The sequence below is a fragment of the Neoarius graeffei genome, chromosome 20 (genome assembly GCF_027579695.1).
Source record: "Neoarius graeffei isolate fNeoGra1 chromosome 20, fNeoGra1.pri, whole genome shotgun sequence".
NCBI lineage: Eukaryota > Metazoa > Chordata > Actinopteri > Siluriformes > Ariidae > Neoarius > Neoarius graeffei.
In genome coordinates, this window is record NC_083588.1 from 58,775,921 (window position 1) to 58,799,160 (window position 23,240).

Sequence of the window (23,240 nt, forward strand, 5' to 3'; positions counted from 1 at the left end):
GAGAGAGAGAAGGACACGGTGACGGAGGCAGAGAGAGAGATGGACACGGTGACGGAGGCAGAGAGAGAGATGGACACGGTGACGGAGGCAGAGAGAGAGATGGAAGGAAATGGTGACGGACGCAGAGAGACAGAGATGAAATGGTGACGGAGGCAGAGAGAGAGGACACGGTGACGGAGGCAGAGAGATAGATGGAAACGGTGACGGAGGCAGAGAGAGAGAGATGGAAACGGTGACGGAGGCAGAGAGAGAGATGGAAGGAAACGGTGACGGAGGCAGAGAGAGAGAAGGAAATTGTGACGAGGCAGAGAGATAAGAGATGGTGATGGAGGGAGAGACAGATGGAAATTGTGATGATGGAGGGAGGGGAGAGAGAGAGAGAGAGATATCACCCCCAAAACAACACAAACGATGGTCCAATGGTGCTGCCTTTATTATTTAATCACATACAGTTTCTACCTCCATTCTTTATTATTGCACATTCACATTAGCTGTACAGAAAATAGTGCAACTGGCTACAGACGCGCGGCACGGCGCTGTACCCTGCAGCATCCTCACTCAACACTGTGTTCGCGTATGTGGCGTGAAGCTTGAAGACGGTGGGCGGAGCTGCCTGCAGCTGCTTGAGTGATGCATGGAGAGCGGTGATGGGGGGCGCTGTGGCAAGAGAGTGACGTTTTTACACGTAAAAGGAACGAAACGACTTGCACACAGGAGTCCTGTCCAAAAAAAAATTACAGCAAGAACTGTTTTTATTTCAGTAGATAGCCAAAGTAGGTTTGGATAGAATTTATACAGTAGATCGTGATGATGATTAATAACTAGAGCTGGGTGCTGTGACGCTAATGGTGATATTGTGATACATTACATCACAATACACTGATGTTAAAAACAGATCTTTTATCTCACTAATATGGCACAATGTGATTTTGTTGGCACTTTTATTTTCACTGTCAGGTTTGAAGTGTGATGCTCTTTTCATCCATGAGCTTTCAATCGTACTGATTTTAACACGATTAAGAATTATTCTATCCACGGCCACTGGATATGAGCAATCGTGTGTTCTGATTGGCTACTCTACCACCAGGATATCAGCTTATATACCGTGAGTAGAGAAAAACAAAATGGTGGAGCGCATCAGGTCAGATGTGTCACTTTGTCATCAACTATTTAAAAGAAACAAAGCGCTAAAAGGTTATAGGTGAGTTTTTTTTTCTCCCCCCTGTTCCACACTCCAGCCCGGTCGGTGGCAGTAATGCGCCTATAAATTGGTTTGCCAACCGCCAAAAAACCCTAAAGAAGAAGAAAACCAACCGTGGACGAAATAAAAACTCTACTTGAAAACAAAATATGGAATAAAAGTATTTGATGGTACGAACATTTTTTTTTTCACGAAATATTTATAGCAGTTTTTCACAAATTGTTACCGTCATTTCACCGGTTTGTTTACATTCTAAGCGGAAATTGTCGGGACGTTTTGTATAAAGTTTTTATTTATCGAATTTGCGAAAAATGCTCTGTTTCTCAAAATCCAGTGAATGTGGATAGAATAAAAGTTATTCCACTTAATCTCGTCGTACATGGCTGATAGCTACAGTGGTGCTTGAAAGTTTGTGAACCCTTTAGAATTTTCTCTATTTCTGCATAAATATGACCTAAAACATCAGATTTTCACACAAGTCCAAAAAGTAGATAAAGAGAACCCAGTTAAACAAATGAGACAAAAGTATCATCTCATCTCATTATCTCTAGCCGCTTTATCCTGTTCTACAGGGTCACAGGCAAGCTGGAGCCTATCCCAGCTGACTACGGGCGAAAGGCGGGGTACACCCTGGACAAGTCGCCAGGTCATCACAGGGCTCAAAAGTATTATACTTGGTCATTTATTTATTGAGGAAAATGATCCAATATTACATATCTGAGAGTGGCAAAAGTATGTGAACCTCTAGGATTAGCAGTTAATTTGAAGGTGAAATTGGAGTCAGATGCTTTCCTGTTTTATTTAAAGAACAGGGATCTATCAAACTCTGATCTTCACAACACGTTTGTGGAAGTGTATCATGGCACGAACAAAGGAGATTTCTGAGGACCTCGGAAAAAGCGTTGTTGAAGCTCATCAGGCTGGAAAAGGTTACAAAACCATCTCTAAAGAGTTTGGACTCCACCAATCCACAGTCAGACAGATTGTGTACAAATGGAAGAAATTCAAGACCATCGTTACCCTCCCCAGGAGTGGTCGACCAACAAAGATCACTCCAAGAGCAAGGCGCGTAATAGTCGGTGAGGTCACAAAGGACCCCAGGGTAATTTCTAAGCAACTGAAGGCCTCTCTCACATTGGCTAATGTTAATGTTCATGAGTCCACCATCAGGAGAACACTGAACAACAATGGTGTGCATGGCAGGGTTGCAAGGAGAAAGCCACTGCTCTCCACAAAGAACATGTGGACAAGCCAGAAGGCTATTGGAAAAATGTTTTGCGGATGGATGAGAACAAAATAGAACTTTTGGGTTTAAATGAGAAGCGTTATGTTTGGAGAAAGGAAAACACTGCATTCCAGCATAAGGACCTTATCCCATCTGTGAAACATGGTGGTGGTAGTATCATGGTTTGGGCCTGTTTTGCTGCATCTGAGCCAGGACGGCTTGCCATCATTGATGGAACAATGAATTCTGAATTATACCAGCGAATTCTAAAGGAAAATGTCAGGACATCTGTCCATGAACTGAATCTCAAGAGAAGGTGGGTCATGCAGCAAGACAACGACCCTAAGCACACAAGTCGTTCTACCAAAGAATGGCTAAAGAAGAATAAAGTTAATGTTTTGGAATGGCCAAGTCAAAGTCCTGACCTTAATCCAATGGAAATGTTGTGGAAGGACCTGAAGCGAGCAGTTCATGTGAGGAAACCCACCAACATCCCAGAGTTGAAGCTGTTCTGTATGGTGGAACGGGCTAAAATTCCTCCAAGCCGGTGTGCAGGACTGATCAACAGTTACTGCAAACGTTTAGTTGCAGTTATTGCTGCACAAGGGGGTCACACCAGATACTGAAATCAAAGCTTCACGTACTTTCGCCGCTCACAGATATGTAATATTGGATCATTTTCCTCAATAAATAAATGACCAAGTATAATATTTTTGTCTCATTTGTTTAACTGGGTTCTCTTTATCTACTTTTTGGTCATATTTATGCAGAAATATAGAAAATTCTAAAGGGTTCACAAACTTTCAAGCGCCACTGTAACTTAAATATTCACTTTTTTTATTCTGTCTCTGAAAAAAATAACAGTTCTTGGGAATGAACTTGTTTTGACTCTTGACTATAGAATCAAATTATTATTAGTTACAGGCACAGGTGGCAAGTCTCTCTGAGGCACAGCAGAACAAAAAAACGAACTCGACGTGAGCTTCACATGAGAGTTCACCGGTTATTTTAGGACAACAAAAAAAAACCCTCCGATGTGTTCTGATCACCGTAATACATTTGGTCCGTATTGAAATAAATGCTGATTGTGGTTTGATTTCTTGCGATCCGGATGCTTATTTTCGGGAAGCCCTCTCGATACAGATTAAAAGAAATCTACTACAAACTATATACATCGGGACTGATGATTCCCGGGCCCTGTGTGAGTAATAAAGGAATAAAATACACTTGTACACGTCGTCTTAAGGAGATATAAAAACAAGTAATAAAAAAAAAAAGACATCCATAAATAAAAAAGTAACATAATAGCAATTATACAGATTATAAAAAGCGAAATGATGATGATGAACTCAGCAGATGCTTAGATGATTTAGGTGAAGGTTATGTGCTGCTGTTAATCCTACAGAAATCCTACATATGCGTGACGTAAGCCTTCATGTGAGTCGAGTAATGAGGCCTGGATTTTTTATTTTTTTTGTCCTTTTCCCTGAAAACTGGAAGCAGACAGCAAACGATGACGTCCTGTGGGAAATTTTGCGTTTCTTATTTTCTCTTAAAAAATGACTTCTGGTTCCACCTGCTCGAATACCGCCATCATGTCGGCTCTGAAGCAGACTTCCAGAAATCACGTTTCCGAGATACAAAATGGCTGCCTCTCTATACGTAATGGAGACTGTTTGTTTGGGGGAGGAATACAAACAAACTAAAGAAGCTTTGGTTTGAACGTGCACCCACACTGCGTGTCTCAAATTGCACCCTATCCACTCGATAGTGCACTTGTCATTGTACCAGTCTGAAGTGCAGTTGTGAAATCCCATAATGCACCGTGGCAAGGGGTCTGTAAATCCCATAATGCACTTTGTAGTTCATACGGAGGATGGTTTGAGTTCTCTGCCGATTGTGTCTCACAGTGTGTGTATTCAGCCGAGTTTCTCTCAGGCTTTTCGTCAGCCAGGCCGGGAGCGTGCTTGGAATTCTGGGATGTTTGGCCGTCGTCCATCCTGTCTTGCTCTCGTTTGTCTCGGGACGGATCGAGTCTCTACGTCTCGGACAGGGTGGGCGGAGCTTTAGAATCGGCTGCGTGTCTCTTCAAACCGGGTGAGAGGGCAGTTCCAGGAGGGAGGGGCGGAGTTTGGAGCTGGTTTCCATGGTGATGCAGTCGTCCTTGGCCAGCTGGCGTCGGGTGGCACTGAAGTAGGCATTCATGAGCTGCATGATCTCAGTCAGCTGAGAGAGAGAGAGAGAGAGAGAGAGAAAACAAAATGATCAAGTACACAGTGAGCATGTGGTGGTGAGATGCAGTGAGAGAGGGAGAGTAAAAGAGAGCTGACGGGTAACTCTACTCCTGCACTGAGAAAGCAGAGAGAGAGAGAGAGAGAGAAATCTGGTATCTAATTCTGCTCCAGCGATGAGAAATGAATGTGGTGTTGAGAGACAGACAGAAAGAGAGCTGGCATGTAACACTGCTCCAGCAAGTGAAAACAGACAGACAGACAGACAGAGAAACTCCTCCGACACCAGACTGACCGGTTTCTCGCTGATGATCACGTGTGTGCAGTTTACACTACAGTTATTTACACTCCATAATCGTGCATAGGTATGCAGTTTGAGACGCAGCTGGCCGCTGTGTAAACCCTGATTTTAATAAAAAGAGCCAAGAAAACGCATCTGAGGGACTGAAATGGTGAAAGCAGGACACGTTCACTTTCACACATCTAACAGAAATTATTTAAATAATATTGGCTGGTGTTGAGTGGTATATCGGATATATTTCATTCAGCTAGCATGATACCGAACGAATCGAAGACGAGTAGCTAAATGGAATATATCTGATAGACCACGAAAAAAATGCCAGCCGATATTTTTTATTATTATTATTATTATAATATATGCTCCAGAGGGGGGCGGCACGGTGGTGTAGTGGTTAGCGCTGTCACCTCACAGCAAGAAGGTCCGGGTTCGAGCCCCGCGGCTGGCGAGGGCCTTTCTGTGCGGAGTTTGCATGTTCTCCCCGTGTCCGCGTGGGTTTCCTCCGGGTGCTCCGGTTTCCCCCACAGTCCAAAGACATGCAGGTTAGGTTAACTGGTGACTCTAAATTGAGCGTAGGTGTGAATGTGAGTGTGAATGGTTGTCTGTGTCTATGTGTCAGCCCTGTGATGACCTGGTGACTTGTCCAGGGTGTACCCCGCCTTTCGCCCGTAGTCAGCTGGGATAGGCTCCAGCTTGCCTGCGACCCTGTAGAACAGGATAAAGCGGCTAGAGATAATGAGATGAGATATATTCCAGAGGGGAACAGTCAGGGCCTTCTAGGCGTTCAGAGAAGCCCAAACCTATCAGCATTTCAAATATTTTTAATTTTTTATTATAATCATCCATCTCATTATCTCTAGCCGCTTTATCCTGTTCTACAGGGTCGCAGGCGAGCTGGAGCCTATCCCAGCTGACTACGGGCGAAAGGCGGGGTACACCCTGGACAAGTCGCCAGGTCATCACAGGGCTGACACATAGACACAGACAACCATTCACACTCACATTCACACCTACGCTCAATTTAGAGTCACCAGTCAACCTAACCTGCATGTCTTTGGACTGTGGGGGAAACCGGAGCACCCGGAGGAAACCCACGTGGACACGGGGAGAACATGCAAACGCCACACAGAAAGGCCCTTGCCGGCCACGGGGCTCGAACCCAGGACCTTCTTGCTGTGAGGCGACAGCGCTAACCACTACACCACCGTGCCGCCCTCATTATAATCACTCTGTTCTAATTCGGCCTCATTTTCTATCAAATGTGCTTCGGAAATGAAAGGGTTACTGTCCTGAAAACATTAAACTCGAGTTATCCAAGGAGATTATTTGTTTGTTACAAGTCTCTAGAGCTGCTCACTCGTTGGTTAGGACGTCATTGCCGGGACAGAAGGCCATGGCAGTTTCTGTTTATGTAAGAAGTGACAGATGAATTAATTAACCAATCAGATTTTGATTCATAGTGGGAGGGAGCAAAAAATTATCGTTGAAGGCCAACGCTTCCCTGCGACTCGGCGCCATCAGCACAGCAGTGAAGTCACCTTCCAGCCCGTGTAGCGTTCGTCAGTAGTGTTAGCGAATGCTAATAAAGCGGTCAAGCCAATCCTATCGAGAGCTACAGGCTGACAACTAAGATTTCTGTCTCCAGACTCTTCTTCCATGCTGCACGCTCACTACAGTATTTTTCACTCTGACTTAAGGATTCATTTCCCTCTGTAATTTACTTATTTTTAAAATCAACAGCTACGCACGACGGAGCGACCTGGCAGCCTGCCGCTAATCCCTTGCAAAATCCTTTACCCTGTTGCTTTTTTTGGTGTCTGGCTAAGTTTTGAATGAGCTCAAGTCCCAGCTCTAATAGTATCGGTTCGCTACTGCTTTATAAATACGCGTGAAGAATATCTAATGAAGTTTTGGTCGCCTTTCGGGTGACAAAGAAATGCTAACTCTCTCATTGGATATTCGTATCAGCGCCGATGTGTGACGTCATGTTGTCTTGACAACCATGCAATATCGTAAACCGTATTCAACGCTCAGTCTCCATTGGGTAGAGCGACGTAATACACGTAGGATAAGCGATACGCTAACAATATTGCATGCTATCGAACCAAATGAAAGAAACCCGCTAGAAGGGAATAGAACACGTTTTTATTCCATCGAAAAAGTGTCCTGTATGGATAATAATTCCCGTCTTTCGTACGTGTGTAATGTTTCTCGATGGTGGTGAACATTCGGGGCGTGTCGCGACAGGTTTTAAACAGGAAATTGCTGATGATTGAAAGCGTGTGAGTCACAGGAGTGAAGACACAAATGCGAGAACACAAAAGTACCTCGGAGGTGTGAAACAGCAGGTGGCGGTCGGTGGCAGTGATGGTAAAGGTGTTGCTATCGGAGACGCCGTACGAGCAGATCTGCGTGATGGGGAGCGACTCGAGCGCCTCGGCCTCGCCCGGGCGATACAGGGACACGCAGGAAGCGGCGACGCCCAGCCAGAGACGCTGAGAGAAACTCCCGCTCGAACTCTAAACCGCACACGGAGACAAACACGGTTATTACGAGATCACCTCGTTTACTGCAACTCCGCGATTGTTTCTTGACGGTTTACCATATAGAAGTCGACTTCGTACAGCGTGCACCCGAAGCCTGGCCACTGGCGCGCGATGGTGAGGTAGGCGGCCATGCTGTCTGCGCGGCTGTACCCGGACAGAGACTTCCACCTCTCCATGATGCTGCTCGACAGAGCCGTGGCCTCGTCTCGCAGCCTGGCACGCTGTCTCTGCTCCTGTCCTTCGCGCCGCTTCTGACCCCACAGCGCCCCTAGGAGTCCGGCAGGGAACGGAGGACACCCGGGAGCCTCGGCAGGAGGAAGCAGTGCCCGGTTCTCCAGCGCCCGTGTTGGGTAGAGCTGCTCGAGCGCCGGGTACGGAGCCAACGAGCCGTAATCTCCGAGCAGAGCCTGCAGCCTGAGAGCAGCCAGAGACAGCAGGTCCTCCTCGCATACGGGAAGCTGACCTCGTACCACCATCTCATGGCACTAACATACACACACACACTTTATTATTCTTCAGTATTCACACGCTATGATGCCAATAAAGTATAGAATCAATTTTGTGCCAAAATGTTCATACAATACTTTTGAAATATCAAACAAAAACGACAAATCAAAAACCAAAAAAAAGTCAATTTTTTTTTAGACTGGCAAACAAATTATTCGTGTCATCGTGCAAAATATCAGTCTATTACTCTTCAGAAACCTTTTATTTTTGTTCCGCGTCTTTCTCAGTTTTGTTTGACGTAATTTATTTTGGCTGCGATTCCAGCTTTCTCGTTTGCGCTCCCTGACTTTTTGCTTGCAGTTTTGGCACAATTCTTTAAATTCGTTTCTTAAGACAAAGATTTTAAGACGTTACCTTGACAAGTTTCGGCGATAAACTTCCGCCTTCTTCAAAACAGTCACCAGATGTCGAGTGGTGACGTGCCTTATCAGCTGATGTTACTCTAAGGAGGCGTGAACATCCCGCCCAATTTGACAGGTAGTTCACGCCTCCTGCTGTCAGGTCGCTCCCCCAGGACGGCGCTCCAGGATGAACCGGGATGAGGGAGCGTACGCGCTGTCACACACCTGGAGCGCCGTCCTGGGGGAGCGAGCTGACAGCAGGAGGCGTGAACTACCTGTCAAATTGGGCGGGACGTTCACGCCTCCTTAGAGTAACATCAGCTGATAAGGCACGTCACCACTCGACATCTGGTGACTGTTTTGAAGAAGGCGGAAGTTTATCGCCGAAACTTGTCAAGGTAACGTCTTAAAAAAATCCTTGTCTTAAGAAACGAATTTAAAGAATAGTTTCAATAGGTAGACATAATGAACTTTCACTACATAGTTTTGGCACAAACTTGACGTGTGGGTGGGCTGTCCAGGAATGCATTCCCATTGGCTAACTTGTGTTTGACTGACAGCTACGCTCAGCGATTCCCCCGGAGGCTGTTGCGGTCACTGTTTTTTTTTTTTTTTAAGATATTTTTTGGGGGCCTTTTCACCTTTTATTGGATAGGACAGCACAGAGACAGGACAGGAAATGATCGGGAGAGAGAGACAGGGAGGGATCGGGAAACGACCCCGGGTCGGAACCGAACCCGGGTCCCCAGATCCACGGCACGGCGCCCCAACCACCTGAGCCACGACGCCCCTGCGGTCACTGTTTGACGAGTGAGCGATCCATTGACGGTAAACAAGGATCGAGTGGACTTCAGTGGCGACTATGATATTGAATTAATTCAACAAAGTGTAAATTCAATATCATAGTCGCCACTGAAGTCCACTCCATCCTTGTTTACCGTCAATGGATCGCTCACTCGTCAAAAACAGTGACCGCAACAGCTTCCGGGGGAATGGCTGAGCGTAGCTGTCAGTCAAACACAAGTTAGCCAATGGGAATGCATTCCTGGACAGCCCGCCCACACGTCAAGTTTGTGCCAAAACTGCAAGCAAAAAGTCAGGGATCGCAAACGAGAAAGCTGGAATCGCAACCAAAATAAATTACGTCAAACAAAACTGAGAAAGACGCGGAACAAAAATAAAAGGTTTCTGAAGAGTAATAGACTGATATTTTGCACGATTACACGAATAATTTGTTTGCCAGTCTAAAAAAAATTGACCTTTTTTTTGTTTTTTTTTTTATTTTGATTTGTCGTCTTGTTTGATATTTCAAAAGTATTGTATGAACATTTTGGCACAAAATTGATTCCATAAAAAAGCATCTTAAATTCAAAGTGAAAGTTGATCTCTGTAGTGTGTTGCTTCGTCTCCGTCTCTCACCTGCTCGTAAAGGAACAGGTATTCGATGCTGTCTGTGCTGATGCTGTCTGTATCCAGAAGGCAGTAGAGTTTAAAGCACAGCCTCCACTCACACTCTGGGTCTGGCTCCTTCGCTGACAGACTGAGAGACAGACAGACAGACAGACACTGACATGACAATCTGCATGATGAATGCAACCCGTTGCATGTTCAGTAAGAACAGACGCTCGAATCCTCGTTCCTAAATAACACACAGGCCTTTTTGTCCCGTGTGTGCACTTTCACTTTCATGCTTGTGCGTGTTGTCAGAGCATGTGAGTGAGAGTGTGCATTATGTCCCTGAACTTCTGATTCTAGGAACGGTTGGTACAACAAGCCTTGTAAAACACACACACACACACACACACGCGCTCCCGAGAATCAAACAGACGCCTTTTATTCCAGCTGGCTTCCTTATCGTGCTCCGTTTGTTTTCAGTCAAATCCAGTGATCTTGCTCTCACGTTGTCATGCAACAAACTAAAACGTGAGCGCGCACACACTGGGGATTCACCTGTGACGGTGTGGTGTCTGATACAGCGCTGTTCTAATCTTAATCTTACTGAAACTATCGATAAAACTGGAAATGGATTTAGAGCACGGATTTCAGTTTTATCCCTCAGGAAAAGCAGGAGTTTTGAAACAAATGTGCTGAAGATCAAGTGAAATATTTAACAGTTATTCCACGAAACTGAGTCGTGCATGAGTGGAATAACTCTCGTTCTATCCACATTCACTGGATTTTGAGAAACGGAGCATTTTTATTGTTGTTTTTGGCAAATCCGATCAACAAAATCATTTCCGCGTAGGCGGACTTCTTAAAAAAAACTATCGATGGCGGCGCAAATTGACTTCAGTGTTGTTTTTGCTGTAGAAAATGCCGTCTTGCTGTCGTGCCGAGGTATAGAATAGCTTTAAACGTCTATTTAATTCTTTCTTGGACATTTCAGTTCTGTAAATTTCAAGCTTCTTTGAGCTTTCGAACCGGTCTTAAAAAATAAAAACCCGACAAGTTTTAATGCTTAAAGATGCACAGTGTAAACAAACCGGCAAAATGACAGGAGCAATTTGTGAAAAAAAAAAAAAAAATGCAGCAATAATAAATAATTCTTGGGAAAAAAAAAAACACCATCAAATACTTTTACTCCATATTTTGTTGCTTTATTCGGGGTTTTGTTTTCAAGTCGAGTTTTTATTTCGTCCTCGGTTGGTTCAGCAACACGCGCTGCCATTTTGTTTTTCTCTACTCACGGTACATGAGCTGATATATCCTAGTAGTAGAGCAGCCAATCAGAGCGCGCGACTGCTCATATCCAGTGAATGTGGATAGAATAAGTAAATGTAGCTTCAGTCTACTTGTTTAATGAGAAGAAAGCTGATAAAGGCATTGTGGAATTCTCAGCTCAATCTTTAGGTCTTTACTTTTCAAACCTGGTGATGACATCGGCGATGATGGTGCCGCCCCCGATCGCTCTTTCCCAGGAGTCTTTCTGCTCGAAGAGAGCGAAAGTGTTGCGGCTGTGCTGCAGGCCGAGACGCTCCGCCACCTTCCTCACCACCTACAGACAGACAGACAGAGGGTCACTCAGAAGCCATAAGAACAATACTTCTTCACAAGTATTAAATATCCACATAATTAAACAGTTTCAACTCTCTTTAGTTCCTAAAACTGCTCTGGAACTTGAGAAGAACTGTATCTTCTTGTGTGTGTGTGTGTACCTCATTAGCAGTAGTGTGTGAGCTGATGGGAATCCTGCAGCAGCCTGGCCCAGGGTAGTGCACGGTACACACCATCTCCTGTCGCATCATCAGTCCCTGGATCTCCTCCCAGGACGGCACACACTCACGGCAGCGTGTTTTCTCCAGAGCCTGGGCGATGAACGAGGCGTAGCTCTCCACCTCCGAGTCCACACACACACTCTGCACCCTGCCACAGGAAGTAAAACGTTAGGCTACTACTAATGCCAAGAACGAGAAGCAGCTACAAAACATGGAATAATCTCATCTCATTATCTCTAGCCACTTTATCCTGTTCTACAGGGTCGCAGGCAAGCTGGAGCCTATCCCAGCTGACTACGGGCGAGAGGCGGGGTACACCCTGGACAAGTCGCCAGGTCATCACAGGACTGACACAGACAACCATTCACACTCACATTCACACCTACGCTCAATTTAGTTAACCTAACCTGCATGTCTTTGGACTGTGGGGGAAACCGGAGCACCCGGAGGAAACCCACGCGGACACGGGGAGAACATGCAAATTCCGCACAGAAAGGCCCTCGCCGGCCACAGGGCTCGAACCCGGACCTTCTTGCTGTGAGGCGACAGCGCTAACCACTACACCACCGTGCCGCCCACATGGAATAATAATAAAATATATGCTTTATCGGAATGAAGCTGGGGGCGGAGCTAATCTAATCTCCGGAAAGTGATTGGATGACATTTTACATAAACTGTAATTCCTTATATGATGTTTACAGCTCCTTTAAAAAAAAAAATGTTACAGACTGCACCTTTAAAGTGTAACAGTGTGTGTGTGCATCTAAACAAAGTGCTGTGCTCTCGGATCGTTCTTCAGTGCGCACTCGTTTATTTATTTATGTATTTATCTGTTCCCTTGTTCTCGTCTCTCTGGCCTGTGTGCACTCAGCCTCTCGATGAGGCGTGGGATGAGAAACGCTGGTCAGTCTCACAGCCCTGTCCTCCTCACGTCCTTCTCCCGTGTGTGTGTGTTTATGTGGAGAGAGAGAGAGAGAGAGAGAGAGAGAGAGTGGACAGGAAAGAGAATTTTCCACAAGAGTCAACTTGGGCGAGCAGCTGTTTCCGCGCACTCAGCCACAAGCCTGGGTGCGGTTTATGTTTGTTTACACGCTTTCTGTGTGTGTGTGCGCGCATATACACATGATGTGCTGACATGTGTCTGTAAATGGTATATACTTAGAAACGTATCATTACTGTGGGAAGGTGAAAACATGACATGCTGTTCAAGAAAAAAAAAAAAAAAAAAAAGTGTTGCTAGGCAACCGGGAAATAAAATTTCCCAAGGCTAACGAGCGAGGGGAAAGATTACAGGACACGCCAGGCTAATACACAGTGGGTTGTGTGGGGTCACCTTTTGAGGTGGAAGCGCAGGTATCGGAGCACGGGGCTGCTGGGCAGGAAGGTGCAGCTGGCGCAGGTCAGGAGCTGCCAGTAGCGCAACCGGGCGCCGCTCTGCGTCTGCGTGTCCGTGCGTGAGTGAGTGTGTGTGATGCTGGTCTGTTTGATGAGCTGGCAGTAGAGCTCGTCCCTCAGGGGTCGGAGGTCGAGGCAGGTTTGCAGGACGCCCTGGATCAGAGGGACGGGATCTCGCGCCGACTCCAGCTGCTGCACGCAGTTAAAGAGTCGGACGGCTTCCTCTCGCACAGACACGTAGCCTTTACCACCTAGATCTGCGCACATACGGACATATACGCACTTTAAGCTTTTGTTTGAATATTTTACATCCTAGTTGTTCCTGGGTTAAGAGTGTGTGTGTGTGTGTGTGTGTGTGAGACTCACGCAAGTGGTCCAGGCTGCCGTAGGGGAAAGGCAGCAGAGGAGCATAGAGAGGACTCTGTGTGTACATCAGGATGGGGTTGTGTTGATAGATGTGCTCCACCACCTCGGGGTTAAACTTGTTCTCCTACAGAAACACACATTTATACACTTTTTTTTTTTTGCTGTGAGGTCGGTACTCTCACTGATCTGCAGGAAAAAGTATGAAGGATGAATTTACACTCACACACACACTGAACTCACACATGAACCCACTGACCCCCGGCCATATCTGTGTATACGGGTGTGTGTGTGTGTGTGTGTGTGTGAGAGAGAGAGGATGAGTTTGTAGGGACAGGGTGAATGACCTCAGCATCGGGCTGCGTCCCAAACCGCAATGCTATTATACTATCGGAATAGCACGGCACCACAGGGTCAGGGTAATATATAATTTGACAGCGAAACCTCACATCCCAGATTTCAGACTTTTCACTCCTGTTGCTCTTTTTATTTATCCCTCTTCATCGTGTCTTTCTTCCTCTCCACTCAGCTCAGTGACTCTCTCAAGCTAAAATGTCTTGTGTACAAACAGGACGGTTATCTTTTAATACTTAACGATGGCTAGAAATCGGACAAATCGAAATGTTTCCGTGGCGTTTCGTAAACGTGCGTTAGTCAGGACGCTAATCGGACCAGACGGCGTACGGGTTTCTGTCGGTCTGCTGACTACGGTGCCTGAACGGAGCGTCTGAGCAGCGGGAGCACCACGGTCGGTGCCCAGCCTGAGTGGGATTCCCGACTAGCAACCAGGAAGCTATAAATACACAGTGTGCGCTGAGCTGCGTTACATCAGACAGACGGTTATTTATACAGACGCAGGTGATTCGCACCAGCGCGACTCTTCGTATTAATAACACGCTGCTGATATCGTGACTCGGGAGACACATGAGCATGAAAAGATGCTGCGCGTGTGTGTGTTCTGAGTTGGTCTGGAACCAAGAACCGGCCTGGTGTCACTATGCTCCCATAGGAACAACTCGTCAGTTGTCAGAGAAGCGTCTCGTTCCTCATGCTCTGGCGTTCTTGCCTAAGGTCATGAATATGCATGTTTTGGGGGCGTGGCTTTGCAGAGAGCGCTGAAGAAAGAACAAGGGAGTAAAACCGTTCTCGTAAACCGTTCTGCAATTGGTCGGGAACTAAAAGCTGGGTTGTCTGATGTCACTTTGTTGCCATGACGACATCTCAGGATGTTGCTTCGGCGCCAAAGAGGTGCGTCTACTCACCTGTCAATCATCCTGCCTTGTTAATATGTAAAGCTCAGTGTCTTGCTCGAACGTTGAACTGTTCTCAACGAGGTACTGTGTGTGCATGTCTGAGGGGCGTGGCTTTGCAGAGAGCGCTAAAGAACAATCATGTTGCCATGACACCCAAGTTATTCACATGACCAGAGTTCAAATCAGGCAAACTGTGTGTGTGCGCGCGTGTGTGTGTACCTCTATGTCGCGGATAAGGAGCTGAGTCGGCGTCTCCACTGGCGCTTTGCTGTCGATGACCTTCTGTACCGCACACGCCCAGTGCACCGCCTCGTTAAAGTGTTTCGTAAAGAGCTTGTAGCAGTGTTTCCGCCCAAACACAGTCAAACTCCAGTAACCTACACACACACACAAAAAAAAAAAAGGTTACAGATTTGGTACAAATTCAGAACGTTTTGAAACTAGATTAATTTGCACACTCTTTGGAACACACACACACACTTATCTAGTCGTCAGTCTAAGAAGCTCGTATGGCAGGGTGGATGAGTAGGAGAGTGTGTGTCAACAGAATACTGGACCATACAGACCATCATGACACACACCACCTCATTCTAAACTCTCCCACACACACACACTTCAGTGTGAGTAAGTCAGCTTGGTCACACGAGTCCTCCTTCTCTCGAGACAATAATTCCTCTCATCTATCCATCTTTTATTTTGCTTTCGTTTCTGTCTCTCCAGACAATCCCTGGTTTCTTTGACTCAGCCCCTGTGTGTTGCCGCATGAACGGAGCGAATGATTGCCGCTTACTCACCAAAGGGCCTCTGTTCCTCTCTGCGTGCCGTCGCTTCACTGCTCGACTCGGAGCTCTGGTGCACGCTTCACTGCTCGCCCTGTTCTCCTAAAGCCCAGTAAAACCCAGGGCGGGTGTTTTCCTCAAACTACGAGTCTCATAGGCTTCTCTTTGAGCAAAGTTGGATTTTTTTTTTTTTTTTGCAGGTTTTGCATTAGCTACAGTACTTATGTCGTGATCATGATTAGAAAAATGCTGCGAGTTCAAACTACTTAGATTTGAGAATCCAAGCAGGTTGGACAGTTTGATACGAGCCGACCGGGGCGTCTTTAAAGCTCAGGTATGAGGAAGAGGGCAGATAGCACATGTGAACTAAGATACGGTTAGCTAGTTACGGTCAAAGAGTTCTCACTTCTCTCAAGTTGACTTTCAAAACGACCACATTGAAAGTGTGTGTGTATATATATATATATAATTTTTTTTTTTTTTTACCGGTCTGTTTGTAGGTGTGTTTGTCGGGCCAGAGGACGGAGCAGAGCGAGGTGAGGACGAGCATGCCCACAGTGCGGGCGTCTTTCTCTGGGCCGCTGTAACACTCCAGTGAGTCTGCGGTCAGAGTGAACCAGAACCTCCTGTATCGGATCCAACCAGCCTGAACCTCGCGCAGCAGCCAGCCTACAAATCCACACACACATCTGCTTAGATTAAGGCACCATCAGAAAATATACAAACGTGATTTTGTGTGAGAATCCTGCTGAAAGGGTTGAGTGCTTGTTTGCAGAGGGACTCCAAAAGGTTCTCACTACGGCCTTCGAGCGTGTGTTTTGGGTTGTGTGGGAAAAGGCAGCTCTTTGGAAAGCTTTGTGGAGAAACAGTGACGCCTGAACAACGTCACAGTTCTCCACTGCCGCTTCCAGATGGAAACCACCTGCCGCTTTTGCCTCACTGTGTGTGCGTGCACGAGACAACCAAAACACTAGAATGGAAAAATGCATCCTGCTACTGCTTTACACTCCTAATGCATGTGTATGTGATTGGATAAGAGTGAGTGTGTGTGTGTGTGTGTGTGTGAGAGAGAGAGAGGGGCAGACAGACTGGTGGCAGACGGTCATGTTTAGCAGCTTGCCTAAGCATTCACACGCATTTATTATTACATGGTACACACTGGCAGGAGTGCAGTGGAAGCAAATAGCACACATTCACACACACTGACATCACACAGCAGTTCAGAAAACACACACACACACACACACACACGCCTTATTTTCTGAATGCTTGTCTTCTAAATTCCATCTGATTATATAAAAGGTGTGTGTGATATATATTTTAGTTCAGACTCAGTGACGAAATGTCTGAAGTGAAACAGGTTAACACACAGCTATACATCAATTACAGCCTACAAATAAACTATCAACAACTTACAAACCATTAAGGTACGGAAAATTTATCAGCGCCAAAATTTTGAATAAAGTCCTGCTCTACGGACGTATGAAATATTATTACGAAGGTTATTTACGATGCGTTGTTACAGAATGTAGAACGACGTCAACTAAAATGTTTATCCGATTGATAACTTACCGTGCACGCACAAGTGTCGATGTAGGTTAGACTGATGTTGAGATGTTGTGCAGGTGCTCATCAGCAAATCACATGTAGTTAGAAAAAAAAAAAAAAAAGTGTCTGAAGACGTGGGACTCACCCTTAACGAGGACCTCCGGGTCGTCCTCCATCTTCACTTTCCCCTCGTTTATCAGTTTGTCCTCTGACACACCTGACAGGCTGACACACACACACAGAGGGAGAGAGAGAGAGAGACTGAGTGAGCAGCAGGGCTGGTGTAACCCAGTATGTATTCCTACACACACAAACTGCCTGCTAAAATCTGCTCTAGCATCGTCTACAGTCCCTCCACTGATATTCAGACAACTCATCAAACACACACACACACACACAGAATGGACCATGAGTCTCGCAGCATGGGGCTGCTAAAATCTACCCCAACACACACACACTTTGGTTTACTACTCTAGCTGCTGGGCAAAAGACTGAAAATAAGCATGACTAAGAGACGCCAAGGAGACTCAGATAGAGACAGACACATACAGGGGGAGACGGAGAGAGAGAGAAAGAGACGGGCAGAAAAAGCCAGAGGGACAGACAGTGAGAAAGACACAGAGTATAGACAGACACAAATAGATACAGAGAAAGGCACAGAAAGTCAGTGGTACAGACAGAAAAAGAGAGAGACAGACAGAGAAAAGTGAGCGAGACATAGAAATAGAAAGACGGACAGCGAGAGAGAAAAACGCACAGAGGGAGAGAAGAACAGACCCAGACAGTTTGTCTGAAATCATACACTATATAGGATTTTTTAAAATTATGTACAACCCCGATTCCAAAAAAGTTGGGACAAAGCACAAATTGTAAATAAAAACAGAATGCAATAATTTACAAATCTCAAACTGATATTGTATTCACAATAGAACATAGACGACATATCAAATGCCAAAAGTGAGACATTTTGAAATTTCATGACAGCAACACATCTCAAAAAAGTTGGGACAGGGGCAATAAGAGGCTGGAAAAGTTAAAGGTACAAAAAAGGAACAGCTGGAGGACCAAATTGCAACTCATTAGGTCAATTGGCAATAGATCATTAACATGACTGGGTATAAAAAGAGCATCCTGGAGTGGCAGCGGCTCTCAGAAGTAAAGATGGGAAGAGGATCACCAATCCCCCTAATTCTGCACCGACAAATAGTGGAGTAATATCAGAAAGGAGTTCGACAGTGTAAAATTGCAAAGAGTTTGAACATATCATCATCTACAGTGCATAATATCATCAAAAGATTCAGAGAATCTGGAAGAATCTCTGTGCGTAAGGGTCAAGGCCGCAAAACCATACTGGGTGCCTGTGATCTTCGGGCCCTTAGACGGCACTGCATCACATACAGGCATGCTTCTGTATTGGAAATCACAAAATGGGCTCAGGAATATTTCCAGAGAACATTATCTGTGAACACAATTCACCGTGCCATCCGCCGTTGCCAGCTAAAACTCTATAGTTCAAAGAAGAAGCCGTATCTAAACACGATCCAGAAGCGCAGACGTCTTCTCTGGGCCAAGGCTCATTTAAAATGGACTGTGGCAAAGTGGAAAACTGTTCTGTGGTCAGACGAATCAAAATTTGAAGTTCTTTATGGAAATCAGGGACGCCGTGTCATTCGGACTAAAGAGGAGAAGGACGACCCAAGTTGTTATCAGCGCTCAGTTCAGAAGCCTGCATCTCTGATGGTATGGGGTTGCATTAGTGCGTGTGGCATGGGCAGCTTACACATCTGGAAAGACACCATCAATGCTGAAAGGTATATCCAGGTTCTAGAGCAACATATGCTCCCATCCAGACGACGTCTCTTTCAGGGAAGACCTTGCATTTTCCAACATGACAATGCCAAACCACATACTGCATCAATTACAGCATCATGGCTGCATAGAAGAAGGGTCCGGGTACTGAACTGGCCAGCCTGCAGTCCAGATCTTTCACCCATAGAAAACATTTGGCGCATCATAAAACAGAAGATACGACAAAAAAGACCTAAGACAGTTGAGCAACTAGAATCCTACATTAGACAAGAATGGTTGAACATTCCTATCCCTAAACTTGAGCAACTTGTCTCCTCAGTCCCCAGACGTTTACAGACTGTTGTAAAGAGAAAAGGGGATGTCTCACAGTGGGAAACATGGCCTTGTCCCAACTTTTTTGAGATGTGTTGTTGTCATGAAATTTAAAATCACCTAATTTTTCTCTTTAAATGATACATTTTCTCAGTTTAAACATTTGATATGTCATCTATGTTCTATTCTGAATAAAATATGGAATTTTGAAACTTCCGCGTCATTGTATTCCGTTTTTATTTACAATTTGTACTTTGTCCCAACTTTTTTGGAATCGGGGTTGTATAAAAGTGTCGTGTTAAACATTTAGTGCGCTCCTGAGATCCCACAATGCACTGCAGAGGGTTAGTGTCCAAATGATGGTGCCTAGAGAGTGCACTTTGTAGGGAATAAGGTGCCATTACATTTACTGACATGACCAACAGCTGTCGATTCAACAGTCACGAATAAAACGTGTTGGTAACGTAGTATTAAAAAAACAAAAAGGTGTCGTTTCTGTACAGCTTGTGCAAAAGATATTCAAATATCGGCACACGGTCACTTCCTGTACGGCTCCAATTATCTCACTAGCATCAGCGAGTGCTCATCTCTCCCTCTGATTGGCTGCCTGGGGTGTCAATCAAAGCGGCTCTAGAGAATGCCCTCTTCTTCTTTCACTGGGCTCAATGATCAGAGTTACAGACCTGACCTTTCAGAGGAGCTGATCAATACGGATCGGTTTACAGTGTACACACACACACACACACACACACAGCGTTTGGAAAGTATGAAGTCTAGACTGCAAACCTGAGCTCTCTGAAATCGTCTCTTTATTAATACGCCAGAGCCTCAGCGCGTGACTAGACGTCTGTGCATGTACACGTCTAGCCATGCTCTGAACATTTATTTCCAGCTACGTTTACGAGGATACATATATACATATACGTGTTCGTGTGTGGAGATGTTCTGTATCAGGGACACACTGTCAGATCCCAGTGGATTTGCATCATTTGCTAATTTTAGCTTGTGTGCTGACCGAGTCAATGGCCTAGAGATATCATTCAGTACAGAGAGAGAGAGAGAGAGAGAGAGAGAGAGAGATGAAGAGGATGGAGGAAGGAACAGATGACACAGTTTGTCGCTATCAACCGGTCAAAAGCGGTCAGAACTGGTTTTGGGTTGGAACAGAGCGCCCTCGCAATCTGGCCTTGACAAGAATTTGCCCTACATCTCCAGAATGACAATATCCCTGCTGCATGACCACACACACACACACTGCTATCTTTAAAGAGCTCTCTCTTAACTTAACGCCTCTAGCTCTTATTCTTGTGGAAATCTTCCAGCCTCTAATTAACTACACCTTCATTTAGTCCACAAAATCATTTTTTTCTGTCGAAACGTCGCCCCAGACGTCTGCATTTTCCTCCCCCCCCACTCCTAAAACCTCTGATTGCCTTAAAATGGAGTGAAATACTATGTCCACCTCGACATGATCATTTGCAGCTATTTAAGTTAGCTGAAAAGCTACAGAGTGTTACTTCGCTACCTCGTTAGCTACCTCTGCTTCAACTGCTTAAAGGAAAAGGCAACTTTTGTACAAAACCAGGTGTGTAATAGGAGAAAAACATATACGTAATCAATTCCGTTAATTATTTCCATTATATATCGAACATGAAAAAATATTTTTAACTTTGAAATCATGAATTGACACAGAGGAGTCGAAGTTGGAGGAGGCAGCCATTTTGAGATTGTGGGCAACTATAAACCAATCAGAATCTTTCGTTAATGCGCCTCCCTCTGATCCGTGACGTCGCTGGGCCCATGAAAACAGTGTTTACAAGCAGATCACTGTGATTAGGAGTCCCGGTGGGTGGCTTGTATTCGATTCGTTTATATCCCGACCTTGTCAGCTGTCAGATTTATGTTCATGGACCCGGTAAGCTGGTAAATAATATTTATTTATTTTTTTCTTTACCAAATTCTAACAGAAAACAAGAGCGCCCGAAAGGGAAAACCGAGCCGAGCCGCTTCACGCATGCGTGAAGCTTGGTAGGCTTGGTAGGACAAATCCAAATAGGAGTCATTCAGGATTCAGCCATGTTTTTGCTCCGTGTTTTTACTCGACCAAAGTTATACAGTATTATGAGCTTTAAGTTGCATAAATAAAACCATTTGGTGAAACTTTGAAGAAGCGATTGCACTGGTTTTTTACCTTATTACCATGAAGCACTGAAGAGTTCTTTTCAGTGGTGGGCCGCATGACGTCACGCAGTAGATCAATATGGCGGAACGCATCTTCGCTGAGCTCAGTGCAAGCCCATATTATTAAAAGTTAAAAGATACTGTTATGCGGTCTGTTCTTTCTCTATATAAATTCCACGATCGATTACTTTATATATTTATCTATCTATTTGTGGTGATTTTGTACAAAAGTTGCCTTTTCCTTTAATTACACTTGAACTTCCAGGAAGTCAGTGATTCAATAATTAAAAATCACCAGCAGTAGGAAAGTGTACCTTCTACATGCTAACAGCTTTGCTAGCCTGATGCTGGGACACCCAGATGGTCTTGCTAGCTATTTAACTAATAGCTAAACACACAGTCGAGACATTTGGCTCAGTGCTCGCCGCTATGTAGCTACCGAGTCAACTAACTGTGAGCAGTGGGAAAATTAGGACTGAAATTGGTTGCCTCGTCTTTTACTTTACAGCAAAGCTAGACTTGAATGTTAAAAACGAACGTAAATAAATGACGCTTTTCTAGCTAGCTAGCTAGTATTACCAATCGTGATATGAAAATGTATATTCGTGCAAGTCTAAGTAACCCTTTCTTTTTGAGACGCAACAAATACATGTAGCTGTACGCGGATTTTACAGAGTAAAATAAAGCATGAGAGATGGAGGGAGTGTAAAAAAAATAATAAAGAGGAGAGTTGATGACATACAGAATGCAGAGCAGCTTGAGAGCTGATAAAGACTGAGCTCGGCTGATTTTAACTGCTGTCTAGACCACGGAGATGCGACGGTCTAGTCTATACTCTACCTCACTGTCCTGTAACGGAGACTAAAAAAAGTTTGTGCTTTGTATTTGACACACACAGAGAGAGAGAGAGAGAGAGAGAGAGAGAGAGAGAGAGAGATATGCTTTCTGTATCATACACAAGGCTAGCAACACTGCTAACAATATCACTGGTTTCCATTTTCACTGAACAAAAAAAAAAAGGTATCATTGTTGATCTGGTGAATTTTTCTCTTCAGAGAAGTTGATTTAACTTCCCTGGAAGAAGCCGCCAGTGTCGGCGCTTTCAAACCGTTTTCCATCGTGAATGGAGGCGTTTACGCTTCACGGTTTCTCTGTAACACGTCAAGCTGTGTTTTTAATGGTGGCATATTAATGTCAAAACTAGAGGGCGCTAAAACACATGGTGAAAAATATAAATCTGCACATCTCACGTGTGTAAATATCGCAGTCGCGAGCGCAAACGTAAAACTCGCTCCAACTCCACTGCTTTTGCCTTGGATAAAACGACTAGAGCCAATCAGCCAATAGCGTTCGCCGACAGAAACACCCCGAGCCCACCCCCAAAGCGTCAAAACTCGAGCACAGACAGCAGCTGAAGGTGCGCGAGGACAACTAACTAGTGCGATAGTATGATAAACGCACATTCAGTTCTTCTTTCGTTGCACCGGAGTTTCACATCTGAGTGAGTTTCAGCTTAATAATAATAATAATAATAATAATAATAGCAGCTTTATTCAATAAATTCCAGTAGGTGACGCTTCTTCTATTGAATATTCTGTTTAAACTATCTACAATAAAATTACTAGAAATAGAAACGAGAAAATAAAATGATGCGTATATAAAAACGATAACGTTAATAATAGAGGAGAAAAAAAGATAGTTGCTGCAAACTTCAGGAATCATCAACTGTAAAACTTAGGAAACTGTGAAAAAATTGAATAGTCATGAAATTCATCTCATCTCATCTCATTATCTGTAGCCGCTTTATCCTTCTACAGGGTCGCAGGCAAGCTGGAGCCTATCCCAGCTGACTACGGGCGAAAGGCGGGGTACACCCTGGACAAGTCGCCAGGTCATCACAGGGCTGACACATAGGCTACGTTTACACTAGACCGTATCTGTCTCGTTTTCTTCGCGGATGCACTGTCCGTTTACATTAACCCCCCTGAAAAAGCGGGGAAACGGGAATCCGCCAGCGTCCACGTATTCAATCTAGA

At 45.0% G+C, this 23,240-nt stretch overlaps 1 protein-coding gene across 3 annotated transcripts in view; it reads right to left on the reverse strand.

Annotated features, from left to right (window-relative positions):
• Positions 1 to 415: 415 nt before the first annotated feature.
• The window catches only part of plekhh3 (pleckstrin homology, MyTH4 and FERM domain containing H3), a 79,626-nt gene continuing 56,801 nt past the window's right edge, over positions 416 to 23,240 (reverse strand). For 2 of the 3 annotated variants that reach the window (XM_060902076.1, XM_060902078.1), the window contains exons 3-13: positions 17,048 to 17,127; positions 15,841 to 16,023; positions 14,795 to 14,952; positions 13,326 to 13,449; positions 12,898 to 13,216; positions 11,505 to 11,712; positions 11,208 to 11,344; positions 9,769 to 9,889; positions 7,558 to 7,986; positions 7,283 to 7,474; positions 416 to 4,652 (exon numbers count right to left, since the gene is read on the reverse strand). In XM_060902076.1, the coding sequence (XP_060758059.1) occupies positions 4,515 to 4,652; positions 7,283 to 7,474; positions 7,558 to 7,986; positions 9,769 to 9,889; positions 11,208 to 11,344; positions 11,505 to 11,712; positions 12,898 to 13,216; positions 13,326 to 13,449; positions 14,795 to 14,952; positions 15,841 to 16,023; positions 17,048 to 17,127 (2,089 nt within the window). In that variant the 3' untranslated portion in view covers positions 416 to 4,514. The remainder of the gene's footprint in view (positions 4,653 to 7,282; positions 7,475 to 7,557; positions 7,987 to 9,768; positions 9,890 to 11,207; positions 11,345 to 11,504; positions 11,713 to 12,897; positions 13,217 to 13,325; positions 13,450 to 14,794; positions 14,953 to 15,840; positions 16,024 to 17,047; positions 17,128 to 23,240) is intronic. The other variant, XM_060902077.1, reaches the window with a different exon arrangement.